This window comes from Streptopelia decaocto, assembly GCF_964273445.1.
Source record: "Streptopelia decaocto genome assembly, chromosome: 8".
NCBI lineage: Eukaryota > Metazoa > Chordata > Aves > Columbiformes > Columbidae > Streptopelia > Streptopelia decaocto.
The window spans coordinates 227,938-251,916 of record NC_138662.1 but is presented as its reverse complement, the minus strand read 5'-3'; the positions used below and the strand labels follow the sequence as shown (position 1 = coordinate 251,916).

The 23,979-nt window shown below is 45.1% G+C and overlaps 3 protein-coding genes across 11 annotated transcripts in view; 1 reads left to right on the top strand and 2 right to left on the bottom strand.

Moving 5' to 3' along the window:
- Positions 1–4,473, top strand: part of VGLL4 (vestigial like family member 4) — a 95,878-nt gene extending 91,405 nt beyond the window's left edge. For both annotated transcript variants that reach the window (XM_082060061.1, XM_082060062.1), the window contains one exon: positions 1,690–4,473. In XM_082060061.1, the coding sequence (XP_081916187.1) occupies positions 1,690–1,958 (269 nt within the window). In that variant the 3' untranslated portion in view covers positions 1,959–4,473. The remainder of the gene's footprint in view (positions 1–1,689) is intronic.
- LOC309443288 (uncharacterized protein) lies at positions 4,334–9,866 on the bottom strand. 3 transcript variants are annotated; one of them, XR_014184779.1, is made up of 4 exons: positions 8,966–9,866; positions 7,398–7,556; positions 5,303–5,490; positions 4,334–5,126 (listed from the first exon to the last, which is right to left on the bottom strand). XR_014184779.1 is itself a non-coding variant. In XM_082060063.1 (3 exons), the coding sequence occupies exon 1, from the start codon at positions 9,091–9,093 to the stop codon at positions 7,990–7,992; it is 1,104 nt and encodes a 367-aa protein (XP_081916189.1). In that variant the 5' UTR covers positions 9,094–9,866; the 3' UTR covers positions 4,334–5,126; positions 5,303–5,490; positions 7,398–7,989. The 3 variants fall into 3 exon arrangements, 2 of the variants coding, with proteins under 2 accessions (XP_081916189.1, XP_081916190.1); XM_082060063.1 differs by having other exon boundaries at positions 7,398–9,866; XM_082060064.1 differs by lacking the exon at positions 5,303–5,490 and having other exon boundaries at positions 7,398–9,866.
- Positions 9,867–18,673: 8,807 nt separating this feature from the next.
- Positions 18,674–23,979, bottom strand: part of ATG7 (autophagy related 7) — a 115,906-nt gene continuing 110,600 nt past the window's right edge. For 4 of the 6 annotated variants that reach the window (XM_082060184.1, XM_082060186.1, XM_082060187.1 and 1 more), the window contains one exon: positions 18,674–23,560. In XM_082060184.1, the coding sequence (XP_081916310.1) occupies positions 23,528–23,560 (33 nt within the window). In that variant the 3' untranslated portion in view covers positions 18,674–23,527. The remainder of the gene's footprint in view (positions 23,561–23,979) is intronic. The other 2 variants (XR_014184786.1, XR_014184787.1) reach the window with 2 other exon arrangements.

Sequence of the window (23,979 nt, the reverse complement as noted above, 5' to 3'; positions counted from 1 at the left end):
AGGGACGTGTTTGCACAGATCCCCTCTGCAGCCTTTCTAACCACGGATCCTGCGCCGCAGTAGAAAGAATCATTTCAAAAGTAGGGAGAGAGAGGTGTTCTTTTTTCTTCTTTGGAAAAGCTGCTTAAAAAAACCCAAACACCCCACAGAGACAAATAAGTCATTATGTTTATTTTAGTCTAAGTGACAAAGAGCAGACAGGGGCAGCAGATCCAACCATGTTCTTATTTTAGGAGCTGTAGTTTCCTCCATCTTTCAGTAGTCAGTGGGCCTTTATGATGCAGCTGCAGTCACAAAACTCTTTTCCTGCAGATACAAACCCTCTTCCCAAACACAAAGCCTCCAGCTCTCTCTGCATGGAGAACACAAGGAGCTTTGGAGGGCCGTTGCTATGGCAACCCAAGCAGGGAGCTCCAGCGTGCTACCTCTGTGCAGTTAGGACTTTTCATGGAGTCTCATCATGCTGGACTTGCTGGGAACCCTTGGCATGCGTCTCTTCACTTTCCCTCCCTGTGTGACTGGGGACACACAGCGCTCTGGTTGTGAGTGACAGCCGGGCCAGTGCAGAGCTGGGACACCAGCGTTCTGTACAGCTCACGGCAGCCACAACCCGTCAGTGCAACAACACAGGGGTGACCGAGGGAGGAACCTACAAGTCCATAGTAGGGTATTATCATTATTCCTTTAAAAAAAAGATAGCTGTATTGTTGAAGACTAGAATTACAAGGTGAAGCGAGATCCTGAAGGATATATTGCACTTTAATCAATAGCAAGGGACCTAAGATGTTAGAGGTTCTCTAGAAAACTGCTGTTACTTGTCTGGGGGAGCATCCTCTTCATTGAGCCCCCAGCTGTATTTACATGGGCTTTGGAACAGCGGTAAATGTTTTCAGAAAATATTTGTCTCTTTTCACTTGGAGGTCTTTGTGCATGATTCATTTATTTTAGGATCAATCAAGCCTTTCTGCAGCATGAAGGACAGTGGCATAGAACCTGACAGTTTTAAGTATTTTTGAAAGATAAATCTCCTTTAGACAACACAGATATTGTTTCTAAATTATGAAACTGCAACTCCCTCATCTTTAGTGTGAGGAATTTTTACTATTCTCATTCAAAACCAGATTTTTAAGGTTCTTTGTTCCTCTGGTATTACAGCATTTTAATGCTCGTAGTACCTAATGCAGAGACAATGATTCATTTAGTGTTCTTACTGGTTCCTAGCACAAGTGTGTCAGATGAAACCCTGACATCATCTTCTGGCATGCTGTGGTTTAGGATGGGGTCTCCTCACATCAGACTGGAGCAGCAGGCTTGGGAGCTGATTTTAAGGAACCATTTCCATCTTTAATTCTATTTAAGCCTAAATATAAGTTCTACGTGATTGTTTTGGGAGAGTTCCCCTACGACCAGAGCTGTAGCTGTTACTAGCCTGAGGGAGAACTATAATTAGATATAAAATGCTTATCTTTTGCAGGTCACAGAAATGCAAACATACGTAACTCCATTTATTACTTTTTTTTTTAAAACTCTTTTTAAACATCTTCCTCCCCATCCCATTCGCTACCAGATCTATAATGATGTAAAGAAGTCTCGCTTTATGCTGAGATGCTAGAAAAGCAGGAGAAAACCCAGGTTCTGAATGCAGTGCTGGTGCCAGGGCTCTGTGCTAACGTGTCCTCTCCCCGGCAGCCGCCCCCGCCTGCGACCCCGTGGTGGAGGAACACTTCCGCAGGAGCCTCGGCAAGAACTACAAGGAGCCCGAGCCCGTGGCCAACTCCGTGTCCATCACAGGATCGGTTGACGACCACTTCGCCAAAGCGCTCGGGGACACGTGGCTCCAGATCAAAGCTGCCAAGGACGGCGTGTCCAGCAGTCCCGAGTCGGCCTCTCGGCGGGGCCAGGCGTCCCCCTCCTCCCACATGGTCAATCACACTCACTCGCCCTCTGTCGTCTCATGAAGACTGGGGCGTTTGTGAATTTGCATGGTTTGACTGAGCTTTGAAGAGTGCTTAAAATAGTGTTGGGAAAGGGGAGATTAGTTTTCAACACATGTTTTTGTGTACTCACTTTGTATTTGTAAAAGGGTGCCCTTAAAGACGATAGCAGGAACTATTTCATAAAGATTCATATGATGTAGCATCCTTTTTTCCTGCCTCAGTTACCAAAGAAACCTCTGATGCAAATCTGCTGCCCCTTAAAAAAAACATAATGCACGCTAATACACAAAAGCCATTACGCTTAGTTGGTTGACCCAAACGCTTTTTGCCTTTATTAGCTTCTCGAGACTAGAATTTGTCTGATTTGCTTACATTGCCTTGTTTTTCCCTCTGTGAAGTAATTTTGTATGTATATACTTGAAAAGAACTGTCATGTATGATTTGCACTATTGAAGGAGGACCGAAGTTGCGTAGCGACTTTCTGGAAGATGCTAATATTTTGAGGGCAAACTGCTGAAAAAAGGGTTTAAGGATGACATTTCTATCAGTTTGATTTTTTCTTAAAGCAAAACAGCTTTGGAAGGGGAGGTCTCATACAGGTTATAGGTCTTTCTCTCTTTAGATTTCGGGTGCTTAGTGCTTGCAACTGGACTGCATAATTTACAGAACACGGGCATTTTTTCCTAAACACTGCAGTTTGTTAGAATAGAGCCGAGGTTGGAGGGTTCAATAGTGCTTAACAATGCATGTTTTATGAAAAATAGCTGGTATCTATTAATGTATAGACAGTAAGAATCATAATACTTATTAGCTTTTCTTCAGAATTAGTTTATTTTTGTCAGTAACAATCCTAGATATACTTACTGCTGGTACAGTTGTACTCTATGATGTTTGTATTTTATATTCACTTTAGCAGCAGCCGGCGAGCGGGGCCAGCGCAGGACGGGCCGCGCAGACAGGGCTGGTGCGGGACGGGACGCCGCGGTTTGTTCTGTCTGCAGCTCCGTCTGCTCACGGGAACTGGCTTCTGGAAACTTCCATCTCTGGAATCCCCCTGTAGCTGCAGAAACTGCCACCGTTCCGTATCTTGGCTGGACAACAGATTGTTACAGTTTGTGAAATACGATCTTTAATTTTTTTAAGCTTATTCATAAACTTACGCCAAGTTGCAGCATACATTCCTCCATTAGAAAACTTTATACAGGTATTACTGCATTTATTATCATTTGCTATATTAATAGCTGCTAACTAGAAATTAGGCAGTAGAGGCAGGTGTAAAACCACAGCTGTGCTAGTACTAAGAGCTTCTCTTCTTGTACAGTGTAACTGCTCTCCCCCAGACATTCCATCTTCCCAGTACAGTTGCAACTAGGGCTTTTTTTTTATACTGGGTTACCTGAAATGATTGGTTCAGTGTAGAAAGGTAGAACTAGTTGGAAGATGAACTACACGTGATGTATTATGGACTATGTTACAGTATTGGGTCCATTGTGGCTTTTATTTTATGGTTTTGGGTTCTTTTACGGTTAAGCTATTTAATTTGGAAAAGGTGCAGGGTAGAAAGAGATCAGGAGATTGGCTCTTACTCTTGTGGAGAAGGTGGCTGCTCAATTTTCTTTAAAAAAAAAGAAAAAAGAAAAAAAAAACCACACCTAAGCCCCAGTTTTACACATTTCACTACCATCCGACTGGGTAGTCAACGCTTACTTGCTTTGGCATTCAGTACCCTACTCTGTAGGAGGATTGTTAAAAGAACACTTTTTTATATAGGTAACTTTAAGACCATCGTTACGCTGTGCGTAAAGAATGTACAGAGAAATTTGTAGGTATTTTTTGAGGAACAATTAATTTGTTAATGATATGTAGCTATTTAATTTTTCCCTTTCCTTTATTGTAATCATTCATTTTTTTTGTTTGGAGAAAAAAGTTGATCTTTTTTTGTTGTAGATTTGTCTGTAATACAGTAAAAGTGCAGGAACACAGTTATTCTATGAGAACACTGCATTAGCATTAATAGCCACTAGTTTGTTATTGCTACGGGCTACTGAGCATTATAACAGTAAAATACTAATACTGTAGATGGACTCTGTGGAAAATGTGACTCCTATATTCCTTTGTAAACACAAATAAGATAATGTTTTTAAAGCTAATATTTTCAATAATAGCTGTTTTACAAGGTTACATTTACTTATCTGAGATAGGTAAATGGATTTGAGGGCAATAAAGATTTAATGTGGTATGTCCAGTAAAACATATATCAAACACAATAATGTCACGAAAGCCAAAGGGTTGGGGGGAGGTGGAAGGAAACTAAACTGACCTCACCATCCTGAGATGTGGTGAAGTTTCTTCACAGAGCCAGGTCATCTACAGTTCAGTCTGAAAGATTCTCTGTGTTTGTAAATCTGTAATATACCATTCTTTTGTGGCCTTGTTTCACCTGCAAAAAGGAGGAAAAAAAAAAAAGGTTTGGCAGGCCATCTTTTTTTTTGTACTTAAAAGTAGCCTTAAAGAACAATAAAGTGCTCTTAAATCACCGGTGCGTTCGTGCTCCTCTGTGTGGCTGGTGAAAGGCGTTCTGCACTTAGAGCTGGGAGCAGAAAGGCGCTGCTGTGCAGCCGCGATTCCTCCCGAGGGTCCGCGTCGCTGGGACTGCCACCTGCGCAAGGGGCCGCTGGAGCAAGAGCCTGTGGGGTGTGTTCCCTACACGTTCAGGGTTCATCAAGAAGCAGTCTGTACAACTACAGCAAGAACCTGTTGCTGCCACGGGGGCCGTGGACAGGAGCGGCCGTGGTTCAGGACGTCCCTGGCTCCAGGTGCAGGTGGCAGCTCCACCGCCAGCTCCTCCAGCTTGTCCAGGGGGCTGGGGCAGCTGCTCCCCATGCAGCTCCGCCTTGGAAAGACTCAGGCACTTCTGTGCTGTTCATGAGAAGACCCATGTCTTAGTTTTCTTTAGTTTCTAAGGAACGGAAGCGACTTTCTAGAGCAGAGAGCTGTATTTCAAATGCAGCGATCCATGGCCTTGTGTTGTGGGTGAGCAGCATGTCAATACGTCACTCAGTCATTGGACTGGAGACGGTTAATCCTTCGCAAGTGTTCTGATTACTGGAGCGGCGAAGCTCAGCGAACCAGACGAGCCATCAGGAATCCAGAGGAATCTGAATGTGGTAGCGGTGTCTCCAAAACCCCCTAAAAACAATGAGATACACATTACTATTGTATTAGAAGCACCAGAATGGTTTCAGAAACAAACCAGGTGTGACATGCATGTGCGTTGTTAAAATAAATGTCTGGGGTGTGGGAGATTCCATGAGCAGACACCGGGAATCATTAGTTCAACACATCTGTTGAACATCCCTCAGTACCCGTGGAAAGAAGCCCAAGTCGATGCTTTCAGAGCGTTTGGTGGGAGGCCAACTACAACACGGCTCAGTCTGATGCTGAAGGGAGCTGGTTTCCTTTCGGGAAAGAGCCATCCCTACAGCAACTCCACAGAGCAGGAGCAGCAGCACTGTTATCTTGCAGGTCAATAACTTCTTAGTCTTCTATTTTTCTACATGGTAAAAGGAAAAAAAAAAAAGCCCAGTAATTTATTTTCCTACCATACGATTTTTCTAATTAGCAACAAGCAGTAATTTTGCACTAAAAGGTAGTGCCATGGCCTAGAAAAACAACCAGACACACTTTTCATGTTATTAAGTACTATACTATTTGTAATGGTTTATCTGTCAGGTAAATTAAAGGCAACTTCCAGCTATGTATTTGTAATCTCACCCCCCGCCTCCCATACGCAGACATTATTTTTGCTGACTTATGAGAATTTTCATTTTAGAAAACAGACCTGACATCATAAATATACTCAGGATTGAGTCTGGATCTCTCCACACAGCTCAACAAGTGATCTTTCCTGAATACAGTTTCTAAGTATTTCAAGCTGCTTTAGTTGTGCTCATGAACTTGGCACACGGAGAGCTGGCCGGGCAGCGCTGCTCTGCCACACCGGGTGCCACAGCGCAGTACAGTGGGTGTAGGCGCACGGCAGTACATCTGCTCACTTACTCAGCCTGTACTAACAGTGTCCCTGCTCAGTGCACACTGACCTGCCCCGCAGGTTGTGCTCAGCTGGTAGGGCTGAAGGGCACAACATTTATCCCCGTTACACCAACAACCACCCGAAGCGGCACAGGGAGGTTGCGGAGGGTCCGGGCAGGGTCTGCGCGGCTGCCGGCACGCACGGTCAGCTCCTGCGGCAGAGAACCACTGCAGCTGCTCATAGAACAGCTACATGACTGCACGGTGTAACTGAACTGCTAGAACTTAAAACTGGCACATGCACGAAACCTGAACTTGTAACCAGTTCACCATCATGGACTGGCGCAGTAACTGCACCGGGGGAAGATGCTTCCCAAGCAGCAGCTGAGCTGTCGGTGCAGCTGGGCTGAACGCTGCCCGGGTGCCAGGGACGGCGGGGGGTGGGAACAAATCCAGCTGTTCTAGGAGGACAGAGCAGTCAGCAGAGAAAAACATGTAAAATTGTCTTTGAGCATTGTTCAGAAGCCTTTCTGCAGCAGCAGCACTGGGAGAAGTCACTGCATACGCTGGACTAACTACTTAAGTTACAGTGATCCACACCGGCTGTGTGAATGAAGACTTCTCCAGTGTCCCAACACCACGCCAATACGTCATGCTGCTTAACGTGACAGCCTGGCAAAACACATCAGAAGCATTTTCAACGTTATTTGTGTAACAGCTCTACTCAGCAGCGTTAGCACACGTATGCTTGGCCGAGGGGAACATTCACCACTATCTTTAGCTACTTGACGAGCAGCGAAATCAGAAACCAGTCTGCACCTTCCTGAGGCACAGGGGCTTCTGTCCGTCTGGTACAGAGCCCAGCGTCACACGCGTGTCTGCAGGGCGGCGCCAGCTCCCTGCCCCACCGTGCACAGCTGCGTTATGTGCTGTTGAAGCACGCTTTATCCCTGAAGGGCCCAGGACAGAAGATACACCAACTGAATAACTAAATTATTTTTTAACTTCCTATTTAATGGGCACATTCTGCCCCTCTCTTGTAGAACAGCTCTCACAAGTGCATTTCTTGGGTATAAGACAGCCAGGAAAGATAATGTAATGGGTTGTTTTTAAACTGTGGCTACATGGAGCTCCAGAGCAGCTGCCCGTTCTCAGGCAGAGCTCTGCTGCTCTGGGTGCTCTCCTGCCGCTGCACACCAGCAACAGCGCCCGGTGCCTCCCGAGGCGCAGGAGCCTGTGTCTGGTCTCGGGAGCACGTTCCCATCATGCCGTGAGCGGTGTGATGTGCTTTCACACCCAGCAGCGGGGCTGGGAGGCTGGCGGAGGCAGCACTTTGCACCAAGAGTGACATTTTAAACATGTATTTTTGTCTCCGTCAGCAGGGAACAAGCTGTGAGAGCCCAGCAGCCCTGGGCAGGTCCTACTCACCTTTCCCTGTGCAGCAGAACCACATCAGTTCCCGGCCATCCCGCTGCTGCTCAACCTTCAGTCCCAGAACCTTCTTCACTGCAGTGACGTTCCCGAGTGCCTTCACATCTAATCCCGCAGAGCCACCAGCCCAGGGACACCGTCCCGAAACAGTCACTTCTGTACAAAAGGTAAGGGGAGAGCAAGTCATTTCCTCCTCAGTCTAAAAGCCACAGACCCCACTTCTTTCTCCAGTTCTCTAATTTCAGATTTTTCTGTGCCATATTTAATAGTTTACAGCAAACTCAGGTGTCTTGATAGGCTGAAGAAAAGCTGCAGGAAAAGTCAATGTTCAGTGTAGAACAGCCCCTGCAAATACAGAGGTTAAACTGTGAGACAGTAAACTCAACTTTAATTAAAACGTCAAGGACAAATCTGGTCCTGGTACTTTGAGCTGGCAGGAGGAGCGCCGGGCAGCAGCCGGCCGTCTGCCGCAGAGCTCTGGAGCTTTTAGTTCAGAACTACAGTTTGAAATCCTAAGTCGTCCTCTGCAAAACAATTCCAGTCAGTCGGGTGATGAACTTCCTTGGTGTTTCTCCATGTCTTCTCTACACTAACTGCTGAGCTTGGCATCAGGTTTGATTCTTATTTGCAGAATAGATTCTAATTTGCTGGTGTAATTCTGCTCAGCAAATCTGATAATCACGGTTACAGGAAGCCACCAATACCCAAAGGCACGTTCTGGTGAGCAGAGCAGCTCAGGCGCCTCCGGCCAGTGCGGGTGGGACCCTCCGCAGGCACCGGCACCTGCAGGGCCGGGAACCAGCAGCGCCCCAGCCTCGCCCTCAGGGTTGTCGCTGCCCTCAGGAACAGCCGCACCAGAACACACCGGCTGCAAAGGGGCCGCTTTGGTGGGACCAGTGCGGCAGCACCACAGGGAGCCCGGGGCTGCCCCCGGACCAGCGCCCGAGGTCCACATGGGTTTGTGCTGAACCAGTGACAGGAGCAGCTGTGGCCCAGGGACGCCCCTGTGAACAGACCAACCGTGCGCAAGGGAGACGTGGCGGGTCCTGTGCCAGAGCGCCAGCTCCTCCAGCCCCACCGGCCCCACCGGCTCCTCCAGCCCCACCGGCTCCTCCAGCCCCACCGGCCCCACCGCCTCCTCCAGCCCCACCGGCTCCTCCAGCCCCACCGGCCCCACCGGCTCCTCCAGCCCCACCGGCCCCACCGCCTCCTCCAGCCCCACCGCCTCCTCCAGCCCCACCGGCTCCTCCAGCCCCACCGGCCCCACCGCCTCCTCCAGCCCCACCGCCTCCTCCAGCCCCACCGGCTCCTCCAGCCCCACCGGCCCCACTGGCTCCTCCAGCCCCACCGCCTCCTCCAGCCCCACCGGCCCCACCGGCTCCTCCAGCCCCACCGGCCCCACCAGCCCCACCGGCTCCTCCAGCCGCACTGGCCCCACTGGCCCCACCAGCCCCTCCAGTCTCCATCCCCCATCGCGCTCCAACCGCAGCAGCACAAGAGGAAATTCTGGTATTTTCCTTTGTGACACAACCCGGGCCCAGTTCATCAGCCAACAATGCGCTAACCTGGGGCTTGTTAGAGCTGCTAATTGCTGTATCGCTTCGGCATTTATCCCAGTGACGGTGCTTCTCTCTGAAGGACAGTCAGACTGACACACATTTATATTTGAGCAGAGCTGGAAAAAAAACAGCATTTCTTTTTCTATAGGCTGCTTTTAACTAATGACAAAGCGGCTCCTGCCTCCCAGTAATAACACGCTTCATTGCATTCACAGGAGAGACTGTTCGGTCCTTTTCTGCGTGCAGGCTGGCCGGTTACACTGCTCGCTGCGCCACTCTTCATTCTCATTTTACATGTCATTTTGCTCAGCAGCAGCTTTCTTAAACGCCAAGGAGAACATCTGTCTTCTCTCCATCACAAGACAGACGCGAAGGCATCTGTCAGCACGAAGCTGTGTCCGCCACATGCCTGCTATGGGTAATAGTCAGAAAGCTGCTTATCTGAGAGCCGTTTATTCAGTTTGGGCAAACACTGTGTACACACAACACTTCTGACAACGTCTTGCGATTCACGGTGGAATCAACGTTACTTTAATAAGCCAGGAAAACACAAAGCTCAAATCTATGGCTTCCTGAAATATTAAAATATTAAAATAACGTGGGTCTAGTTGTGTTAATGACATGGTGCTTATGTGTCAAAATATCCACAACGCAGCACTGCAGTGTTCTAGGTTAGAGAAAATCAAGTATAAAAAATGAGAGAAAAAAAAATGCTTCAAATAGTTTAAAAATAAAAAACCAAAGTCCTCACCCTAAAACCAAACCTTTGCTCCTCACTGACCCACCGTGCTGTTCTGTTGTTGTTGTTGTTGTTTTGAGAGGGAATCGGGGATGAAAAGAATGGACGAAACTAACAACGCTTAGACACTAAACCAAAGGCCTTTCCTTTCCTTCCAAGTGACAGGTTCTTGTGCTCGTGCTGAGGCTACAGAAAATCTCCTCAGAAGCAAACACAGGACAGGCCCGCGGGTAACACAGCGTTACGGGCTTACGGCAGCAGCGAAGCCCCTTCCCCGGGTTCACCACACACCTTCTGTGCCTCGGCATTACCGTGATGCATCACACATTCCCCACGGCACTGACAGTCGCTGCCGTGGCGCCGGCTGCCGGAGCCAACCTGACTTCCCCACCAGTGAAAATGCTGGAAATTCATTAACTGGAACTGATATCTAATTCAAGAAGATGATAACTTCTTCTCATTATTCAGAGTTGCTAAAAATAAAGTCATCCTCTGTTGTGAAAGTCTTTTTTAATCGTAACGGTAACCTTTGTCAGCTGTTCGTACCTCTCTCTTGCCCAGTGGCTCTCATACCTCCCCTAGGAATTTGAAAATTGAGATTAAAATAAGTAATTTCTTAACCTGCAGGGCCAATTTAGAAAAGTAACAACTGAAACTAGTAAACCTATTTATTCAAAAGTAAGCAATATTCTCATTTTGTCCCCTGAAATGCAGACCTACAAATGTACATAATTTACCTTTTGCTTTGAGAAAGCCTTAATGATTTATCAGGAAAGCAGAATTAGCTGGTCCAGGGGAAAAATAACATATAAGAGCACGCAAGACATCTCATTTGTTGTAATAAAGACGTGGCTGTCAATGTAGAACAGGGTTCAGAATGGTCAACCACCGAAACGTAAAAAGCACTTCAACTTTCAAACACCACACTACAGACCTTGTCTAAAATGTACTGTTTCTGAGATCTCCGCTTTGAACCATTGCCTCCCCTGTCACCTCACACCTTTGGCATCCCCAGCCCATACAATGGGATTTCATTTGCTCAAACATTGAGTTTTCAGGTGGGAGAATGAGGAAAAACCCAAGGCCAGCAAAGCCACCACCACACACAACATGGTGTGATCCTAGGGCTCCTGTTTTAAAGACTTTTCATGGCAAGAACAGCTTTCCTCACCACAAACAGCAGCGCTCTGCTGCTGCCAGGCCTGGCAGTGCAGCCTGTGAGCCAGGCGAGGGCCTTCAGGAGGATGCAAAACCAGCCGTCCGCTGACTTTGCTGACACGTCTGCGACTTCAGGGATTAATCCAACAAATAAAGAAATACAGGAAAGGGGAGTGTGGGATTCTCCTCCCGCTCTGCCCTGTTACAGCTGAACTCTGGATGCAGTTTTGACCCTGCCAGTTCTCACAGGAAATGTGAGAAATGCCTGGGCAAAGGCTGAGGATTACAGTCAACAGCAGATCCACCCACAACACATCATTAACGAAGGAGAAGCTAATGAAGGCAAGAAGAAATATCCTCCTATTTGTACAAGTTTTTCTCCTTTTAACAGTTGCCCTGTGACAGATCCCATCTTCCTGCCATTCTATCCTTACGTGACATGCTCCCAGAGCAAATTACATGCATTTTCCCCTAAAAGAAGTGTTAAATTTACCAGCACAGCTAAATCTAGCTCACATCAATCTGCTGCCTTCCCCTCCTGATATCTGCTGCTCCCCCTTCCCTTCCCTTCCCTTCCCTTCCCTTCCCTTCCCTTCCCTTCCCTTCCCTTCCCTTCCCTTCCCTTCCCTTCCCTTCCCTTCCCTTCCCTTCCCTTCCCTTCCCTTCCCTTCCCTTCCCTTCCCTTCCCTTCCCTTCCCTTCCCTTCCCTGCCCTGCCCTGCCCTGCCCTGCCCTGCCCTCCCCTCCCCTCCCCTCCCCTTTCCTTCCCTTCCCGCAGGACTCAGGGGGCACCGGAGCCTCTTCCCACCCCCGTGTCCCTGGGGAATGATGGGAACGCAGCAAGTGCCTCGGGGCTGCCCCAAAACCAGAGACACTTGCCAGGGAACACGAAGGTCAAGTCTGCCCATGGCTCCAAAATCTGCAACGGTACAGATAATTCTTTGAATTGACTTTTTCTAAAGTATAAAATAAGTTCTTCCCTTGAGCTCTTAAGAGCATAGAAATCTATACTCAGAATGCTGATTTCCAGAGCCTGACAAAGGCAAGGGCGAGTGTATCCAATTTGATAGTAACATTCAATACAGGTACAGAGGAAATAAAGCATCACAGCTGCCAAATATGTCACCTCACTACTAGAGAACCAACAGGATTCAGACTTCAGGACTTCTTTACACTGCTCCACAGCCATTCAGAAATTGGGTTTCTGCCTTTATAGTACTGAGGAAAGGACACAGACCATGGCTTTTATATCACTTGCACAAATCCCAACTGATTTGTCGGCTGTTTGTTCTGCACAGTACCAAGGCACAATGAACAGAACAACATCACAGTGCAATGAACAGAACAACATCACAGTGTTTCAGTGACAAGAAAGTTTTTCTGCCATGCAGTTATTCTGGTTATACTTTAAGTGAACAACTGTAAGGTGGCAAGGTAGTAATGCTGATACCTTACCCCAATTACATATTAATAAAATTCACTGAAATCACTGCACGAGAAAATATTTCACTTGAATTTTTCAGAAGCAAAATTAAAATCAGGTTATTATAAATGATTACATTTGGAATTAATTCTGTTCTCGAGCCATTTAGCTTCACATTTTCAAGTCTTTCTACACAGCCACAAAACAGATGTGTTCATTTTTAAATTAAGAAAAACCAAACCAGATTCTTGGGAACTGGAGGAACACAAAACAAAACAACCCAGTGTTGGGAGACCAGCATCAACATTCTGAGTGTCGAGAAAGCTCTAATCTACCCAACCAGTCAGACTGATGAAAAGCAAATATCGTCTCCCCAGGAAACCTCCACTGCTTAGCTCTGCAGCCCTGGTGTGGGAATCAGCTACGCGACAACCGCAAACCAAAACACTTCAAGACCTTCCACACAGGACGGTGTTCAGGGAGCACAGGGAACATTCATTAAGGTATAGGATCACATCATGAAGCTTCCAGGTATTCCTTTGTTTGTTTTGCTCATGGGTGAGAAGTCTGCCTAAGCAAGTATATTTGCCTAATTCCTCTGTAGGTACAAATGAAGAATGTTCCTCTCCTCTCTTCATTTCTGCAACAGAGTGCAAGCTGGCTGGCTCACCTGTGCTCCCTGTCATCCTCCAAAACCTCAAAGACAAGCAACCCAAGAGGAAGCCCCCAAACAGCTGAAAACTGATGCTAAACCTGAGGAGAACTTCCCCTAGATAGACAGACCCTGACCAGAAAAAGGGACGTGTTAAAAGCTGTCACTAGCCTGAAGCTCTCAGGAGGAACGGAATGGAATGGAATGGAATGGAATGGAATGGAACGGCATGGCATGGCATGGCAGCTCCCAGCCCGGGCCATCCTTGACCCCAGGCTCCCGAAGCCTCGAGCAGGGGCCGATCTCGTTCCAGTGTCTCTTCCAGGCTCCTCTGCTTCTGGCACTTCTGCTTTTCTTCTGCCCCTTCATATCCCCCATCTAGAATGGAAACCAAGGATGAAAAGGAAATATTAGTGTGGCAGGACAAAGGAATGACTGGAGCTTCATTATAATAGAGATCTGGGACAATGATTTCAAAGGATTTCAGCTTATTTGCTCTTCTCTCTTAATTGGAAGTTTCTTTGCTGTTTTTTAAGGTAAGTGATGGTACATATGAGACTAGATTTATTTTGTACTTCATTTGTGGGAAGTTTAACTGGGGAAAACCGTCAATGACTACACTGTGAAAGTTCAGTAAAACACAAAAATGTCACTGACACCACTATACAGTCCAACAAATTACAGGTCATGGCAACTTATTTATGTCTTGTACTTGGTTCATGAACAGTTCTCTGTATTTCACTCAGGAAATGGACAAAAAAAAGTGTTGTTGTTGCCGTTTCTTTTTCTCCTCTGGAGTACATTTATAATATATGGGTCAGAACTAATCGAGAAATGTTTGTTAAGAAAGAAAATGAAAAAAATAAAAACCAAACAAACAGGAAAATGCCCAACAAACAAACAAACACCAAACCTAAACAAGTCCAATTCTTACTCTGGATCTCCCTTTTTAGATCTGTTCTTGCTTCTTAATTCTTCCATTCTGCTACCAGAGTTGATGCACCCTTCCTTTTGCAAATGAATCCAAACCTTTAATTCCAGGGGATGGAAAGTTCGACTAGCAGCGCCAGCCTCAGAGAACAGAACCGACGCTGTGTCCAGCCACTCGCAGGCTGGTTGCTGAGCCCAGCAGCCCCATTTCCAGCTGCGCCAACAACCCGAGCCCAACGTGGATGTGAACCCCTTGGGAGCAGCTGCACTTACTGGGAAACAAATGGTTAAGATTCCAGCACTCGGACTGGTAGCAACGAACACAAGCCTCAAAATCAGAAACTCTGTTTAAAAAAAGCACATTAAAACTTTTCTGTATTTCTTTTCCACAAGAAAAACAAATGTCTTTTGTGACTCCTCAATATTTTAGCTCATCTGTTACACAAAACCTCATGCTAAACCTGGTAAGCATATTTTCCTGTACATACATGTAAGAAAGAGCAAAACCAAGACAGCAAGGGTTTAAAAGTTAACAACAGATTTATTTAATCCTCTGTTACATACATAAAGTTTTTGAAATACATGCTTAATGTAAGATTGTCTTTACATTTGAAATCAGACTCCTTTCAGAATTCCGAAACCCAGTTTAAGACATCACCATGGTCTGGCTTAGAGCGTCCAGAGTTGGGCATCCAAAAATTCAGGCAAAAGAATTTCACTACTTTCACCACACACTTCACAACTCCTTGTCCAAAATGATTAAATTAAAAGGCATCAACAGACGATGTTAGAGATGGGATGTACCTGTACCATCCCTAACACTCGCGCTCCTCTATTGTCTGACCCAGTCAAGACTGGTCTTGCTGTCCTGGGCATCCACGCAGCACTAAGCGAAGCTCAGCCCAGGGCCGGGCACTGGAGACGACGGGACTTTCTTTGGCTTCACTGCAGGTCTGCGGCACAGTCCACGTGTTCTGCTCAATTCAGCTTCCCATGTCTATGACTACTATGGACAGGACAAAGTTGCTTTAAATAAGTCGCACTAATTAATTACCTTAATCTCTGGGCTATGAAAGCTTGAACGTAACATTTTGGCTTAGAAAACTTCTGAAGCCACAGTCACCTGTCATAGTAGCAACATAATGATTTAAAAACTAATTTGTTCATATTCTGAAACAATATACCGCTGGCTGACCTTGTGGCACGTCAGCCCCATCCTGAGACTCAAGTGACATTTAAGTTACATTTTCTTCTATTATTTTCCAGTATCTCACATCAACAGGTATGTTGTTATTCTCTGTTCCTAGCTGATTTTTAAGCACTGGGTATCTTTGTGTTATCTATCAGAATCTGTTAATGACATTTCAAACCCTAACTACAGGAAGCTAAATTAAGTAACGGATACTCTCATAGCTGGAAATGGGAGCGGAGGATCTCCAGCCACGGGGGAACGCCGGACACACGCCCGGGGACCTGCTCCCTGTTTGTCCCCTGCAAACCAGAGTCTGGTTGCAAAGCAGCCGGTCTGAAGTTTCTCATGTTGGACCGCTAAACACCACTGAATTCCCATTCAATCAACTGCAGTTAGCAAGTACGGAAACGTCTTACCCTGGCGCTCCTGTGAGTGCCGTCACAGCAGCGCATCGGGCGGCTGGCGAGAAGGAGCCAGCTTGGCCGAGACATGGGGGAAATCCCAAACGCTGCCCAACTGCACGCCAGAGCGTACAACCGTGAACCTCTTAATCAGGGAAAATTGTCTTTGTGTCCGTGTGACATTCCCTACTCAGCACAGCAACACCGCTGCTGCTCGCACAGCCGCTGGGGGCCCGCAAGGAAGAGCTGCTCATTCAAAGCACGCTGGAGCCCTGCACAAGGGGCACGGAGAAAATGAAGGATCCGAAGGAAGTCGAACAGTAAGTTCATGAACGTAGGATGAAATAAAGAAAAAAACATATTAAAAAGAAAACCAAAACAGATACAGAACTTTTTAACCTTTTTTTTAGGACTTTTAGTGTGTCATCTGAAAAATAACTTTAATCACATGATTCTTCACAGTACCAAGCTTTGACATGGCTTGATATAACTGGAAGAAAGACCATTACCTGTGGTAGTCACTGATGCCACCTCCCTGAACACGTGGACGTTCTCGGGGCTTTCTTTGAAGTGCAGCCACGATGGCACTGCCTGCTCAGAGACCTCACACGGCCAAGCACAACCAAAGCACAAACCCAGCACCGCTGTGCACCAACCTCTACAGAGTCCCCACACTGCTGCTGTTTAAGCAAGAGGACAGGGATCCTTTGCTCATGACACTAACTGAACGCAGCACTCTCATAGTCTGCCCACGAACAGGCAGACACCCAGCTCATCACGTTCCCCTGGTGACAAGAATCCCCAGCGCTCTGACAGCTCCGGCACTGACATCTCGGGGTCCTGACGTCCCCACAGCCTGGCCCCGCTGCCACCCCTGCTGCCAGCAGCACGTTCACCCCAGCTCCTCCTGGTTCAACCATGTATTTATACGGCGTTGTCACCGACAAGTAGCAGTTGAGGATTCTATCAAGAATGTGCTGTGGTGCAAACAGAGAGCGCTGGGAGCAGCCGGGGAGAGCCAATCACACTGCCCGCGAGCAGGAAAACACATTTCTTTTGTTTGTGTTACTTCCAAAACAATAATGGAAAATTATGCTCATGCCTTTTCCTTCCCTGCTCCCCCTCCACAGAGCAGGAGTGAATTAAGAACGCTTTATAACAACACAACCTCTGCTAAGATCTGATTACAATTATTTCATTCATAAATAGCTTACGTAGGAATGCGGATCTCCTGTTTTAAGTAGAGTTCAATATTGGTGATTTCAACAATTCAAAAGGATAAAACATGTGCTGTGTGGCTACTCAAAACGGTGAGGCTAACTTAGATAATTAAAAGCCCTCATCCCCTCCCCCCCTCACAAAAAGAACCCAAAACAAAGCTGCAAGTACTAAAAGAAAACCCGACCGTCCCTGTTTAGGAAACAGGCAATTCAAGCAGGAGCTGCCGGTGATGTCATTTCATTTACGTGCTGCCTGAGTCACAGGTTCCTGAGGAAGTGGCAACACCTACAGAATTACTGTACCAAAGTCAGACTTTGAAGCGTGGAATGAAAATAAAGGCACTTAAAGACAAAGCAAAACCCCCAAGCAAAATCATACCTCCGTTATAGATTTTTTTTGTCTCTTACACTAATTTGAAAGTCTATCACTAGAAATTAATTTGCTTGTTCATCCGTGTCCCTCCCTTGGCAGCGAGGCACCAAGCACTGGGGGTGAGGAGGAGGGAGAAAAGAGAGGGTGGGCGGGGGGACAGCCACCAAATCACCGGCTGCCAAAACCCTGAGTTCAAACGCATTCAGAGAGGGCCAGACCTGGAACCCCCCCAGCCCTCGAGTTCTGCCAAGCCTGTTGACGTGACCTGGAAACCATTTCAGCAGCATTTCTTCACTGTTTTCACTTTTAGAAAGTAAACCGATTGCAGAAATGAGATGCCCGCTCGCATTCTGGATGTCCCGCAGCGCTGCCTCCCGGGGTGCACGCGTTGGACCAGACCTGGGGAAACCACTGCTGGCCTCTGCCAGGAGAACCAAACCCTATTTACGTACTGTGTAATAGTGTTTCACTAGCAAATAAACGATGAATCGTTCTGCTGAGATCTTACAGAAATCAAATGTCCTGGTGCCAAAAAGTAAACTGAAGTTACACACAAGCCTAAATTTTTGGATGCTCAAAGATGACCGAAGCAGCAATCCATAGTTAAAAGATGTAAGAACAGAAAGTAACTGTTTGGGAGAGAAGCTACAAAGAATATGTTTTTTAAATTGTGCTTTTGATTTCAGCAGTACAACACTAGATGTATGCTTCTGTCTTTTCCTGTTAGCTTACTAAAATCTTTCATTAAAAAGTAATTTGAAATTTTTGGCATTTAAAATGAAATGCACGTGTGCATGTGACCTTCATTTCCAGAGGCAAAGTCCATTGTGCTTTCTATCAATGTCCTATATAAACATCTATTCAAAGAACAAGAGGAAACAGGCATTTAGGCTGCTACAGTAGATGGAAAGTGTGTGCTCTGTGCCAGCCAGGAAACATAACACGTTTGTTTTTAGAACTCCTGACTGCCCCTTTTTATCCCCAAGCCCAAGGAAGCGCCTGTAAGGAGCTGCAATGGCAGGGGAGCACCGGCACCATTGGGCAGAAAGAAACCAGGCAACTTCATCTGCGAAGTTCAGACAAACAGCTGCGGGTCCTGAAAATCTTTTCGGACAATGTCTTAAATAATTCCACCAGCTCTGAAAAAATGCTATGGCTCTGTTGCAACAGGCACGTAGCATTGTCAACTATGGAGGGCAGCAATTAGAACTTGAGATTATAGCTGGTCAGAGTACTCATCTGCATCCTTATCTTAGGGCGAGAGCATCTGAACTGGGAAATCAGGTGAAGAAATTGCTGCCCTAAGACGCAGAATATCTTAAGGTACTTAACACCATTGCTACTCAAGTTTATTGCTATTGATCCTTTTGGGAGCAGGTTCAGTTTCCCTTCCGCACTGCCAGGGTGCTCTGGCCAGGTTAAATAATCCTCAAGTGACTCACTCCAACGTCTTCACCGAAGCCTGGACAAAACACCCACCATCGCCCGGTGGAAGAACACAGGCTGCTGCATTGCGGATACTGCTCTTTACAGAAAAGTGGCTACAAATTAACCCAAGCCACAGCCTATTTTGGTTAACACTACATGACTTCAAACAAGAGCCAACAATACTTCAACGAACAATGGGTCAGAGCAACAGACCAGTTTATTTGACCTGGGATAACTAGGAAGGAAACACATAGATATTATTTGCCAAGTACATATATCCAATTTCCACACATTTTACAGCTGAGGAATTAAATGAAAGTCTAAGAAAAAAATAACGTGGGAGCGTTAACCTCTTTGTGACAACCTCGGAGAAGTGCTGCCACAACGCAAGGAGTCCCGTGGTCTGTCCTGCCGTCAGTCACTGCTCACTATGGAGAGTCACCATGCTCCACAGTAGCAACCAAAGGGGATCAATACAAGTAAAATGAGACTGAAAACCCTGTTAACAAATTGTCAGGGCTTTTTAGTTCAAAACCTGTCCAGTGCTGCACAAATAAGAAAACAAACTTTTAAAAAATTATTGCACTCGATAGCTGAAATGATAATGGACAGGGCAAGTCTGCATGGATGTCACAGCTAAAGCATGACCTGTGCGGTGGTGTCTGGAGAAGGCCCAGGCAGCTGCAAGGGAAAGAGCTGGAGCTGAAATGGGACGGGTAGGTGGGTTTTCATAGGTTGGGAACTCACACCCTGCCAGACTGGGACCGTACAGAGTCCTTCCAGTGCGGTATTTCTGTCTTTTACTACAGCTCATCCAGGTGCTCTAAAAGAGAAAAGGTGCACAACACGCTCTTGAAGCAGAGTTTCATTTTGGCGGGATATGCATGAGCACAACAGCTGCACTGAAAATTAAAACAAAAAAAAGTAGGAAAAAAGGAAAGCAATTAATGAAGCCATGTCAAAAGATTTAGGGCAAAAAGTGGTAACAGGCTCAGGACATCTTCCAGACTGTGTTTCTTAGGAAGTCTGCTGAAGTTTACCGTGTTGCCAATATTTCTTTAATGGCTCTCTTTGGACTAAAAATACTTACTTGTTTCTAACGAAAATATTGAATTATTATCATTTAAAAAAAATCTAAACCAAATGAGGTATAAAATTTTTGAAAAGTATTAAGGGAAAATCCCACCATGTTGCTATTCACACTCTCTTTGGCTTTTGTGTGCTCTTAATGCAAAGTCACCGCCCAGCAAACCCGAGTCGCCGGAGCGCAGTGTTTGCACTGCCAGGGAAGTGGCAGAGGGACAAGAGAGGTTGACTATGTGTTACCTGGCAACACATTAATTTTTGAAAGAATGTGAGCCATCCTTCCTATTCCCTTAAGAATAGAGAGTTAGGACTCTCCTTGAACTCTTAAGACACAGTTATACTCTGAAGAGAAACTATATAAAAATATGCACATGGATTCTCCCATGGCTCTTAATGATGTTGTAAGAACCAGGCAGAGCTGTTCCGGACCCACAGCGCAGCAGCTGCTCCCAGCAGCCCAGTGATCTCCTCCCACGCCGCTGGCACTGACGGGAACCCTGCACACCAACGTCTGTTCAGTCGCATCTCAGCAATCTCGCTGCTTTTATGATCTGACTTAAAAAAGAGGAAGAAAACTCCCAGGAGCACGGGGAGCTGGGTGAACTCCTCAGCAGCCCTGGCAGCGCCAGGGTTATGGTGGGACTCAATGGCCTGCGGGAGCTTTTCTAACCTACGTGATCCTATGATTCTATTAGCAGTTCCAATTAGACCGGGTAACATACACTTAGAAGGAATTTGCTCAGTAAAAAGGGAGAAACAAGTGCTATATGATTCTACTGTGCATATTGAAAAGGTCAGAAATACATAAAATGCATTTCAGTCATTTTCTATGAAAGCCCAAGTAAGAAATTAAAATAAAATGCTTTTATATGCAAAAATTACTAATTTTCGCTAATATTTCTGTTGCATATATTTAAGGTGAGTAGCTAAATATAAAAAGAAATAGAATTAGAAAGAACATTATACAGGAGGTGGAATAAGAATACTAAAGATGACAAAAATGAAATTTTAGTTTATGTCACCGGGCTTCTCTGAGGACACAAAACCCAACAGAACACAGGGAAGGGAAGAGTATTTTTCCAGGCTCAAGCTCAATGACTTTAAGGGGTGGAGCAATCACTACGGTTACCTTTGATGTGCCACAATCACTACTGTGCTGTTGATTTCTACTGAGGCGAAATCTTCCTTTAGTTCTTGAGAGTCTGCAGCTTCCTAGGAATAGAAATCCTACAGTTTCACTCCTTGGTGATTTTCTCTACCAACCTGCCTGGGCCATCACGAATCTTTCGTCATGGATCTAGGTCTAATTCTCAAATTTGTGCCCTTTCTTGCTTATAGAGCCCAATGTTGAAGGCTTAAGACTCAAAGTAGTGCCATACGGTGTGGAATAGATCCTCATGTGGGCTGACCCACCTACTGGTGGCTCTAACAGTGCTAAGACAATTTAACGTGATATGAAGGGCATGCCCGAAGCAGCAGGACACAGGGGAAGAGGACCTAACAGCAGCTTACAAAGGTTGTTCATGCCTCTTCCCAACAGATCGGGTCTGTCCCTGAAAAGCCAGCATAGCTGTTGGGTTCTACAACAAATGTACGAGTTTGGGCTCTTCCCTGATGCCCAGGAGGTCATGGCAGCACAAATAAAATTGAAATCCTACCTCCTTCATGAAGAAAGGCCAAAGTTTAGCTTCTTCCATGAAACAGCAATAACTGGAACTGAGGACTGTGCCAAAATCCTGATGTTAAGTACACACAAGCCAGTACATAAATGTGCTTATCTGCGAGCAGTATTTGGAATGTGCATTCAGTCAGCTGAATGAATTCTCATGATTTCTCACTTAGTAAATGCCTAGAAATTGAGTAAAAGTGAAATACGAACAATTCTGGTCCGCAAGGAGAAAGAAAACAACATTATAGTTAGACAACGGAAGTTATTCCAAGTCAAACTGAAATGTTTCTGAACATCAGAGACATCTGGGAAGCATATGTACAGGAAACAGCTCGGCCTGGGAGAGCTGTACGTTACTGAAATTACAGAGCTAAGGAAACATTATATTAACCCTGAGTTTCGAACCTTTCCAGCTTGTATACTTCTGCAGTTAAAAAGATGCTTTCGACGTGAAGCTACAACGTAACTTTACCAGGATAAGCAGAGTTTCAGCTATTTAAAAGAATTCTTAATATTGATCAGATTTCAGAAAGACATCTAGTTTACAAGTTTTACACAATCAAAAACTGCAGAGATACTTCTCCACTTCACGGTCAGCAGCTCCCAAAGACAGAAACGCGGATCCTCCCTGTGAACTCCCCTGGCACTGCTCCGTGGTGCTGATGGAACAGCACGGCAGGATAGGGAACTCATTTCAGCTCATAAGTAATTAATGATGTACGTTAACGAACTGCTTTACAATGGACCTGGCATGTTATCAGTCCTATTGTTCACTACCTGACCACCAAATGATCAGTTCCTAATCTACTGAAAGACACATTTGATTCATATATATTCTATATTACAATGAAGTTAGCTAAATAGGCTACTTAAGAAATTATGTAAATAGAATGAATATGACAGGTAAAATAAATAGAAATAATAGCTATTTTAGATACTTGATGCAAACCTCAGCATGTTCCAATAAATCTTCTTTTATGATCAGAATATGGGAGTTGCAGATATCCTTCTTTTTAGGCTGATTTGACTGGACAGAACATCTTCTTATGTGGCATAAGAGAGAAGCTGTGAAATTATCTACACCACATATTCAGAGCTTACGTTAAGGAAGGAACTAAAATAATTGGATTGACCAAATAATTTTCATAATATACAGAGGAAATAAAGACTGCTTGTCAGGTAAAGTTATTTGCATTTTTTCTGAATAAGTCCATAATCCCCACAATGTAGAGCCATAAAAGAGATTCCAAATATACTTCTAAAACCTGCCCCAAGATAAAAACCAATAGATTCACTCTCAATTTTGTAGCAATGCACTTTGATATTTTACAAATCCTTTTTTCTCCAGTTCTCTTTTAAACTCCGCCACAATCTCTGACACCACGCCTGAAGCTGCCAAAATGGGAAAACTTAAAATCCAACCAAAATGAACATCACAACTGCTCTTTTTAACACCTGCAAAGTGCTGCATGACAGCATCCAAGAACAGCAGAGCCAGAGACCCAACTTCTTATTTCAGCTCAGTGTTTCTCTACAAGTTTTGACTGAATCAATGATCCCCCCACCCGCCCTGAAATTCTTACTATAGAACAGAGACCTCTCTAAACTTCAGAGGAGCCTAACCATGGTACCAATGCATTTTGGTATTTCCTGTGTAAAAATAAGTCAAACCACATTTTTTTCCATAGCATGAAATGATGAAATCTTTACAGGGAATAACGTCTCCATTGACACAGGCAAGAATAAAAAATGGTATTACAAATCCGTACTTTGACAGAGCAAGCAATGTGGTGCCGGCACTAAGTGTAGGTTCTCACCCACTCCTGCTCCCCTTTAATAGTGCAGTTTAACTTCTAATAGCAGAATATTCTTAATCTTACCAATAAATAGCAAATAAAGGGGCATAAATCTGAGAGAGATGAAAAAAAGACAATTAGACATGCTGCTTGGACATGTCCATTGACAAGTATAAATAAAAACTGGCACAAATAAAACACCAAAGTTTACTTAAGCAGCACATTTTATATGTAAGCCATATTTAGAAGCAAAGAAAAGGAAGATGAGGTTTAAATGTAACCACATTGCTTTAGTTATTTACATAATAAAAATGAAAATGTGGAGAGTTATATCCATAACAGCCTGCTTTTAAGGTGAGGTTATTAATGTCAAAACCTGGACTGCATTTGTGTGTATCTGCAGCAGTCAGAGTGAGTACGCAACCATTAACTCGTCAGAGCAGAGGTGCAAGGCAGCGCTGCAGTCCCAAGCGGGACATCTCCCACCTTCTTCTGCACATTTTCAGACTGTTTCATCATCGCTCATGTCCCAGATCTGCAGCAAAAAAGAAAATATAATTTCAGTTTATGCAGTTCAAATATGCCTTTACTGTACCTTTACTATTTAAAAGGAAGAACAAATAACATTAATGGACTCTTGACTAGCACCAATGGAACGTTACATAGAATTCAGTATTTTTCTCTTCTGTTAAGAACCTAGACACCACTCACTATTTGTAGTTTTGGGGGTATTTTCAGCATTTCTTCCTTTGGTTGTTTGCTATTTATTATCATTTACAGTAAGCCATTGACCAAAACCCAGACATGTTGTTTTGGTCTGCTGACTCATTGGCATATACTCAATGTGGACAACAATCTGTAATAAATAGCACTTTACTAAACACTGCAGAAAATTTTCAAGACATTTATAAAGAACTAATTGTTCTCCAAGACTTCAATTCATGCTCAAATATT